The sequence below is a fragment of the Patella vulgata genome, chromosome 1, assembly GCF_932274485.2.
Source record: "Patella vulgata chromosome 1, xgPatVulg1.2, whole genome shotgun sequence".
Taxonomy (NCBI): domain Eukaryota; kingdom Metazoa; phylum Mollusca; class Gastropoda; family Patellidae; genus Patella; species Patella vulgata.
In genome coordinates, this window is record NC_065879.2 from 70,724,575 (window position 1) to 70,735,251 (window position 10,677).

Below are 10,677 nucleotides of genomic sequence, written 5' to 3' on the forward strand. Positions count from 1 at the left end.
ATAGCAGTGTTTCAAAGAGTAGACGGGAGATTGTTTATTGTGTTAATAGGAGCAAAGTCAAGAGAACGTGTTCGGTATCTTTAACTTGATTACCCAATTTACAGGTTGTATTGTCAGAAATACGAAGTAAAATGTATGTCCCTTCAGATTTGCGATTTACTTAAACAATGGGCAAATTCCAATAATGCCATTGATCTGTTTATTCCACTTATGCCATTTAGCGAAGAGTTGAACATTCGATGTGTACATTCACAATGTCATTTATGTGGATGAGACAAAGAAATTGACAAAGAACAGAGCCCTGTGGCACGACCGAGGGATTTATTTTCGGAGAAGAGATAATAGCACACGGTATGACGTACGCCTGTCTTCATTTGCTCAGTCGGGGCAGAACAGTAGGACGTTAAAACCCATTTCATTTCATTTCCATTGCTGTACCGCTAAGGATGCAAAAAAACCGAAGTTGTCATTACTATTGCTTGGGGACTGACATCAGTATTACATTTAAATTTAAATCGGTTAGTGGCCCTGTTGCCATCTGGAGTAATTCTCTATGAGATGGACCTACTACAACGATGACAAGGAACGTGTACCTAGTTGTTTACTTTGTAAGGGATCAAGTGTAATGGCCCATTCGTTTACACACTACTGTGGGCGTAAGAGAGTCCTTGGCAGCTGCGGAAATGCCGCTGTGCAGGAAAAATGATTATACCCATCATTGCACATGTAACTATAGAAATAACAATTAACATATGTTTGTCAGAAAATTACCAAAGTACTGTGTTGACTAATGTTGTTTCACAGGTGATGAAAATAAGAGTAAGATGTCTTTTGTTTACGGCAGAGGAAGATTGAATTCAGATGTCATAAAAAAAGGCTGTGTTTGTGAATTATGTCGTAGTGCTATTTTCTGGGAGCTGCTATTTAAGATCAATCTAATTAAAATACAGATCTATATTTCGTTTCGTTTTTTTATACACTTTCGATGGCCTACACTACATGAAGATCTGACAAGTTGCATTCGAAGGTCGTGTCAGGGGTCGCAGGAGCGGCTTTTGACGCTATGACGTCAGACATTGATTAATCAATCAGCGTTGGCGTTTACCCACAGTTCCGTGCATGGCACACCAAGATGTCGCCGTAACAGACTGGTTCATTGGCTTAATCTCACTTCACCAAAAATATAACCTTCCAGATCTTAGTGTAGTAAAGGCAAGTAAAACGAAATTTTGAACTATAAAAAACGAAACGAAATAGGATCTGTGTTTTAATCAGATTCACTTAAGATGGGCGAGATATCAATTCGGACAATGAATTGCTACTTTAATAGTAATTAAAGATAGGTGCCCAGAGAAGTATTTATCGGGTGGTTATTTCCAATAAAAGTATGGCAATTTTGGTATATATGGAAAGTAGAGAAATCCAATCTTACCAGAAAAATACTGGATTCCCTGAAAAACACCCATGGAGCGTATATAGGACAAAAATGTCAGGGTTTCTCTAATCGACAACCCGACGATTAGGAATATTTGCACGCGTGACGTCAAAGGTTGCACGCGGGGATTGATCGCATGATGTACATGTTGATAAACTTTATGAATAGTTAGAGGTACAACACTTTCTGAGATAAAAATCACGGAAAAAGACGCGAGCAGTGGATAATCCGAGAATTTAATTAGGATTCGATATTTGTAATAAATAGTCAGCGATTAAAGACAACACCGTCTTGTGTATGCAATGAATTCTCCTCCGACTTCGCACCCGTAAGTCACGTGACACAAACATGATCTCTTTTGATCAGTTGTTTACAGCAAGGGTATTCCTTGACAATTACAATGTTTTGAGAAGGATTTGAAGCAAATTTATGATAAATTAATTAGTTTGAATATGTTTTTAGACCAAATATATCACCAAATCTCCCAGTTTGTACACGGGAATGTATTTTTAAATTGTTTGCAAAGATACAAGATAACAGCTGCATTGCAGTTTACTAGGGATACTGGATAAATTCTGCACGTCATACGATCCACAGCTTTGATTATTGTCTCCAAATATGCCACGAAAAGTTAGATTCAGAGGGCCGTCAAAGTTTCCCGCGTCGTTTCGCCCTGTCAGTTGTGTAGGGCGGAGGTCCTGGCAAGGAACAGTGTCTAGTCGTTCGGATAGTACGAAAACCCAAGGTCCCTTTATACGTTGCTGTGCAGGTAAAAGAATCCTTGACAGATGGAATTCAAAATAAGAGTAGGCCGTAGAGCCACTGTCCTGACAAAATGTCCCCATAGCAAACTGCATGGCGTATGCTCGTCTTCATTATCCCGGTTGGTGTAGAAAAGTAGGACGTTAAACCCTATTTCACTCCCAGTCGGGTAACCATGTAGTATACAAGAAAGAAAAGGGGTTTAATGTCCAATCGACTCAAACTAGGTCATTTCGGGACTTACACATGGTTCAATTTTTTTCAATAATTCGCTTGCGCCTAGGGGTCTTTAGCAGTGGGTGGAAACCGGGGTAGACGGAGAAAACCAAAGAGGTTGGACAGGCGACCCTACTCCTTGTCACGTACAACTGGGGAATCGAAGCCCCGCCAGTTGACTCAATGACATACCTTACGATACAGCGCGCACGTGCTAACCATTCGGCCATCCAACCCCCCATTATACACGGAGTCAAGGTAAAACTGTTCTATATTCCATTCTGATAACGGGGAATAATGTTGATAAGGAACTGTTCGTGACATAATTAGTCATTATGCGGTCGGGCGACTAGTATTCTAATCTGAAAATGAACACCCTTGTTTATTCAATTCAATACAACCATTGTACAGAACGTAATGAATAATAATTATAATTGAAAATATCCGGCTATACTATTTAAATCGGAAGCCGTTTTGCGACCTGGCCACTATTACGTAGAAATCGGAGACGCACTTAACACTTACAGAACATCTTGAGCGTGGGCACAGTATCTTGTCATGTCAAATTATTATAACATTTAATGCATTTATCAATTTGTATATAAATTATAACTGTCAAGAAACCTGTGGATTTCTTTTTTATTTTTCCTGCACGTAGATAAAAGGTGAGTGATTTTATGCTTTCCTTGTTTTGCTTTGTTTTTAAATTCTATTTTACCATGAATTCAGTTCACATCATACCTTTTAAAATGCTAAACTTTGTCAAATTCAGCTGATTAAATAATTTAATGTAGCTATCTGAAAAGCAGTTTGGAAATAAGACGACTCATTTAAAAAAATAATACCATGAAATCGTATACATCCAGCAGAATCAGTTGTGATTTACTTAAGCCATATCTGCAAACCCCACATTAATTTTCAAGAAATCTTCTGCCTTATACAAAATAATCCGTTGTACCAACGCATTCAATATAACCAAGGAATGCTCACCTTCAAAATTCTAAGGGACAAATTACCATCATATTTATATAACACATTCTGTGAAAATTCTAAATTGACCGAAACTACCATGACATTGAGATCAGAAAGTCAACTTAAATTAGCAATTCAAAAAGTAAGAAAAAGGCAATGACAAGAACATTCCAATATACCGCCTCTGCATTCTGGAATTCATTACCTCAAACTGTGAAACACGCGTCTTCAAGTTTTATCTTCAGAAAGGAGTTAGTAAAACACGTTAAATCTATGAACTCTTGTTATTTACTGTTGTCCCCTGAATGTATGTTTATTTGCCCTTTTTTCTTTCTTTATTGTTTGTTTGTTTGATATTTCTTTAATATAAGCTTATATAATATGATATATATGCACTTTGTAAATATTATTACTGTGTAGTTGCTAGTTTTATAGAGGAGGGACGGTATAGTCATTTAAAGTTAATTTACACGACTTAATGTACAATCAATAATATACTGAAAACAAATGAACAAAATTATGAGTTCTGTTGAAATAAAATAAGATTATCGAACTATGCTCTTTTTAAAAAAAAATGATATTGCGATTTGCTTTATGGTGAGATAAGATTCGGCCAGCATATGGTGTTGCACTGATTATATGATGATTGATGACCATCAATGCGACAATAAAGTGTGGTTTGAACTTAATATGTAGACAATTATTAAAGACATCTACAACCGCTGAAAGGGTTGATACATGAACGACTTCCTATATATACATCTGTATGTCCGTGATAATACTGATATAGTAGATCTAAAGATAGGCTACTGAGACTATTGAACGATTTAAAAGCTTGGCGTCGGCTTTAGTTTGCAAATACTAAAATGTTTCCAGGGCCCATTTATGACGATTGAAAGAAACATTATAACATTAACCAAGAAAACTGTAATTAATTTTAAATAATATCATATAACTTTAAAGTTACGTAATTATCGAAAATCTACGGAAGACCATTAGGGTCAATCAAATGATCAAAAAATATTCTGATTATCTGGCAATTACGAGTCAACTATCTCGTAATTACGACATAGCTAAATCGTAATTTCGAGATAATATAAAGTTCGAATTGCTGATTCATCCTTCCTTCATATGTTAAAGGTATTTGTTTGCTTTAGTGTGGCCCATGGATTTAAATGACTCTGTTGTTCGACTCCATAACGCCAAAGCCCTCACTCGTTCCTGAACTCCTCTCCCTCGTAAAAGAAATCATTTTAACTATAACATCGAAACTGGATCGAAGAACTTCCACTATTTTATGTGCGCGAGTGAGTGTGGGTCCCTACGTGCATGTATGTGCGTTCATTCACACTTGTACGTGTGCGTACGTCAGTGATCTGCGTCTGTGTGTGCGTGTGTGTGTGTGTGTGTGTGTGCTTGATGTGAAAGAGAGAGAGAGTGATTGTAGATAAGGGATGGGAGGGGGCACCAACACGCCCAAATGTACCCTAAGATACCATTTTTTTCCCGACAAATATATACATTTTGTGCAATAATCCGATATGTTTCGGGAAAAGGCACTATTTTATTCCAGTGTCATGGATAAATTGGGACAGAAGTTTAACAGTCCAAATCTTCAAATACCACGTATACCTATGGCACAAAGCCGTATATATCGTTCAGGAAATTAATTTTTGGTGGTTAACGGAGGCTACCGAGATTGCTGAAAATCCAGAAGTATCGAGCTGTAGGGTGTTTAGATTTTCTTTTTTAAAAACGCCATTGTTGAGTTATCAGCAGCCTACGGTGATTTCGCATAAGATCTAATTTTTTTTTCATTGTAGGTCCAATGGAAAATTTTGCAACCACAATGGCGACACTGAATGTGTCAGAGATGGTTGACAATGTTACTATGGTGACACCAAAAGTAAGAGGGGGGATGGCGCTACCTCCTAATTTTATAGATCTGAAGAATGCTGACATGGCCAAAAAGATGATAATACCAATTGTTTATGTAGCCATTATGATGGTACTTGGCTTAATAGGTAAAATCACGGCTTCTCACTGCGTCCTCAAAATGGGGACGGGGGTTCCGGAAACGCAGCAAAAATGTGTCATACAAACATATTTGGAGTAGGCAGCTAGTCATAAGGAGGCAATCTATTAATCCACGCTTCAAGTTTACATGGAGTTATTGTCATGTCACTGAGTTTGGGGATTTGGTCATTCAGAATTCAGACATGCGTGTCTCCTAATGATATTTCTCTTAAAGCAGCGATCTCACACATTTGAGGATCCCTGTGTTTCCATTTTAGAGATGATTGGCTTGGATGTGCATTTTGAAATTAGAGTGTTGAATTGACTTTCTTTTCATTAATTTAGCTCACAAGAGGAATCCATATCAATTATATATTACTAGTTCTATTTTTATTGGAATTTTCAGGCAATGCACTGGTAGTATACATCTACGGCTTCAAATGGAGGAGCACACCTGAAAAATGTTTTATAACTACACTTGCTCTATTTGACTTGGTTAACTGTGTCATTACCATGCCAACAGAAATCGCTACCTTAGTTAGTTTCTACCGTTTCACCTCCCACAGCTTCTGCAAGATCTCTCGATTTTCCACATTTTGGATGAACAATAGCAGTGTGGTGCTTCTTTTCGCCATAGCAGTGGATAGATTCATCAAGATTTGTCTACCAAACAAAATGTCCTTCAACTACCACAAGGCCAAGATTACGTGCGTGTGTTCAACTGTAATTGGATTGGTGGTATCATGGCCGAGTCTTGTAATTTACGGTATTATGACGATACCTATTACTAAGGATATCACAATGACCTTCTGTAACGTAGCAGATGGAATGGAAAATAGTTCGTACACCTTAGGTTTCTACATTTATCTTTGGGTTGCCTTCTTGGCAATTGCACTTGCTATGATTATTCTATATGGTCTGATTGGTATTAGAATCTGGCTGCAGAAATCTAAGGGAGATAAGCGAAAGGACTCTCTGAAAGCGTCCCTGCGGAGTTCAAAATCAGGTTCTCAGAGTCATGAAAAAGAAGTATCCTTGCTATCTATTAAGCCTAAAGTAGAAATGGAAAACACTCAATCCGTTGATTTGAGTGACGACGCATTTGATTCTGGATCATCTGAAGAACCCAAACGAGACGGAGTTGTTATCAAACCCCCGGTGAATCCAGAGCCCAAAACATCGGCAAGGTCGAGGCTCAAGTCAATGACCAGCGTCCATATTAGTAAGTCCGGACTCCAAGCCGGAAAGGCCACTGCAATGCTTTTCGCAATAACCATGGTTTATATTATCAGCTTTCTACCATACTTGGTCATAACCATTATGCGAACCGCTTATGGGGATACCTGGTATCCGAGTCTATCTTTATCTTCGCAGGTCGCGGTTAACCTGTTTCTAAGATCGTATCTGATAAGTAATACCGGAAATGCTATAGTTTACGGATTCTGCAATCTTACATTTCGACGCGAGTGTGCAAAAATATTCACAAGACTATTCTGTTGCAAGAAGAATTAATCAGACATTGAAATCTTAAAATTTAATAAAATGGCCTTAAGTGGAACTTCGTGTAATTACTTTTAAATTGAAAATCAATATGACCACGGAATCTTTGCTGTTTAAAGCCCAATTCAATCAAGCGGTGAAATAGCATGGCGGCCCATTGCACAGCGAATAGAGAGATTTACTGAGAAGATGTTAGGAGTTTGTAATTATTACATAATTATTACTATATCTATTGCTTAATATGATGTCAAACTCTACTATAGAATTATAGGAATCATTCTAGCACTTAGAATAGTAATTAAACATGATATATTATTAGCAAAATTACCGTACCTGTTTTCTATACGCTCCATGGAATTGGCAAAGTTCAATGTTGATGTTTCAACTTTAACATGATATATTTGCAAAATTCTCAATTAACAATAGTGAATTATAGGATTAATAAGATTAATCTTTTACAGAGTAGGACTGTGTATAGATTCCATGTGCTTATAGGATTTATTTTAACAATTTTTAAACATATGACTTAATAAAGAATGCAACTATGGCTTTAAAGCCACAGAAAGGCGGACTAAATTAATAAATTGTCGATGTTATATCTACTTTTAGAATTTTTCAGTGTTGTATTTGGCTATGATAGCAGATCTACAACTCGGCATTTTATGATTGCTCTTATATTCTAAATATTAAATAGCTTTGCTCTGTTTAGGATAAATGGAAACAAAGTTTGATAGGGTTTTTCGAAAACTTTGATTTTTTCTAATCCTAACGAGATATTATTGTCTTTAAGACAGCTGAGTCGAAAAACCCAGACGGGATAAGGCTTTCTAGAGAAAATAATTTGAAAGGCAGATTACTAGATGTTCGAATTTAATTCCAGAAGAACAGCAATTGTTTGCTGTAGTCCACCATTTTGTGTATTTATGTACATTGCAACGGTTTACTGTGTATATTTTTTACATACCATTTTGATGTATTTTTGTAGAAAAGTCTTTATTTACCCATCTTGCTTTATTGCTTTATTAAAAATGTTTTTTTCTTATTATAATTGACTTGCTGTATTTTATCTTAACAGGAGATGAATCTCTAACTCAATATTGTCCATAATATTCAAAATTAAAAACTCGAATTGTAGTTCAATTTTAGTTCATTTCAATCGATATTGTTGTGAAAATATGGGATCCCAATATCCAATATTTAAGAAAAAATTAATATTTTCAAATCAGTACACGAGTCGTGTACCTCACGGATATAATGGTTTCGAGCGCCATTTGTAATGGACAATGGATAACATATCCCAGAAGACAATGTGGAAGTAATTAGAATGTACTAATCAGGACCAGACGAATACATTTCAAATTGGACTACAATAATGAAATTGAAAGAAAAAATGGTGTAACTGAGAATAGAGCCACGCCGCCTTTAACATAATAGTTTTATAATTCTATGAGTTCGTTCATAAACATGATGGGGTGGGTGGGTGGTTGGGTGACCGAATGGTTAACGCGTATGCGTTGCATCATTAGGTCTGACATTGAGTCAAGTGGCGTTGTTTCGATTTCCCGCTTATATGCGACAAGGAGTATGGTCCCCGGTCCAACCTCGTGGGTTTTCTCTGGGGCTCGCCCCCCCCCCTGTCACTGCTAAAGACCCCTACGCACAAGTGAATTAATAAAGGTAGTCTCGAAACGATCTAGTCAGTGTCGAGTGGAGTTTAGTTCTCTTTTATTGATGATTTAGAATTAAGAACTTATTCATCGCAAAAGAGATATTATGATTATTATGTAACATACTAAGAACCTAACTACATTTTTGGGGCACCAACCACCACCGCCCCCCCCCCAGTCCAAAATTTCCCCGTACGCCTATGCTCCTCACTGGCTTATTTCATAAAGAATATGGTCACAAACTTCTTCAATTAATATCTGATATTTATTGTTTAAAGAGACAATGTGACAAATGAAATGAGATGGGCTTTAACGTCCTACTGTTCTGCGCCGACTGGGCTAATTGAGACAGACATACTCCTGTCAGTGTGCTATAACAGAAACTTTGTCCGGACAAGGCTTCTTTATCGTTACACGGGGCCTCGGTTTTTCGTCCTATACAAACAACTAGACACCGCCCCTTGCAGACACTGTGATAGAAGGCCGTTAAATGTTTCATTATCTAAACATACATTATGCAAGAGCTAAATCTGTCTATTGGAGGTCTATCTTTAGACCTGAACTGTTATCTAAATTATTAATTAGACATTAATTAACTTATCCAGACCATAATCAACTCCCGATGCCATCAGATGGCTTCTGTATAAGTAGATTTAAATACTTTTTGTGATGGATTATTTAAAGTAAAAATAGATAATCGAGACATTTTTTATTACCAACGCTAGTAATGACGATTGAAATTAGCCTAAAATAGAATCACTAATAATTTGGTTCAAAGTGAAGCAATTTGACTGAAATTTTCAGCGTATTCTGTTGTCATTATCTATTCTTTAATTATTATAGCGATAGTTCTTTATCTAATCTTACCTAATGCTCCTTTAAATTTTTTAAAAATAAAATAGAATTGAGTTAAACGTTTCGTCGACACACTACCTCGGTCATTTTAGGACAACCCCATAGGTTATTTTTTCTATGGTGGAACTTTGCACAGGCAAGTACAAAATGAGAAATCTGTATAAATATAAACACAACGCTTCGACAGTGGCGGCGCCAGCCGTCGGTGATTGGAGGGGCAAAGCTAGGGCAAAGTCCAAGGTTAAGGGGGCAAAGGCACGAGCTTCAACTAGGGTTAGGGGGCCTTCCCCAGAAAATTTTGAAAAACAGGTTGCCGGAAATACAGCCTGGCAGTATTTCAGGCACTGATCGATGAGGTAAAGTGTCAAACGAACGGACTTTCGAATCACGACGAAGCCCACTCACGAGCGTCAAAGTAGGGAGTCCTCCCCCAGAAAATTTTGAAAAATAGACTGCCGGAAACGCTGTCTTACAGTATTCTGTCAGGCACCGATCGTCGAGATAAATAGATCTGCCCAGATACCGTTCGTCGCCTGACCACTAGTTTATATCCGACTAGAGAACAAAATGTCAAACGAACGGACTTGCGAACCTCAACGAATTAACGAATTCCCCTTGTGAGCGCCAAAGTAGCGAGTCCATTGGGGACCTCGCCAAGAAAATTTTGAAAAATAGACTGTCGGAAATGCTCTACAACATGCAAGTTTATGATTGAGTGGGGATGTGGAATTTATTCACCGTAGAAGGTATTGATTACCGAAACGTATCACAAATACTTTTTTTTATTTTCTAAAATTATTGGGGGGAGGGGGCAAACAGAGGGCAGACCAGATTAATGGGGGGGGGGGGCCAATTCCCCCCCCTTGCCCCTCCCCCCTGGCGCCGCCACTGGTCGTTATCAAGCAAACAAATTTACAAATGAGGAAAAAAGCGAAAGCGTTATATATTCTAAGCAGCAAAAGAATCGTCAAGTTGGTATGTTGCTCTGAATAGACGCATTGCACAAAACTTGCCAAATGTTTTTATTGTATATTTGTGACCACATCTCCAACTTTACCTGAACAATAAGACTCCTTCCCAAACACAGAATTGAACCCAGGAAATGTTCTCAAAAATGCAACTTGACTTCTGAGATGGTAATATGTTCTCCATGATTTTCATGTAACTCATACTGCACGTGCTGTTCCCCGGGACCAGCCCTATAAAACGCCCCCCCCCCCATACCTGGTTGAATCATTCACACAACAACGTCGG

At 37.7% G+C, this 10,677-nt stretch overlaps 1 protein-coding gene across 1 annotated transcript; it reads left to right on the plus strand.

Annotated features, from left to right (window-relative positions):
• The first annotated feature begins 2,903 nt into the window (after positions 1 to 2,903).
• LOC126829461 (octopressin receptor) lies at positions 2,904 to 7,949 on the plus strand. The gene is made up of 3 exons (XM_050559371.1): positions 2,904 to 3,078; positions 5,209 to 5,409; positions 5,808 to 7,949. Exons 2-3 carry the CDS (start codon positions 5,214 to 5,216, stop codon positions 6,911 to 6,913), a joined length of 1,302 nt encoding a protein of 433 aa, XP_050415328.1. The 5' UTR covers positions 2,904 to 3,078; positions 5,209 to 5,213; the 3' UTR covers positions 6,914 to 7,949.
• Positions 7,950 to 10,677: the final 2,728 nt, after the last annotated feature.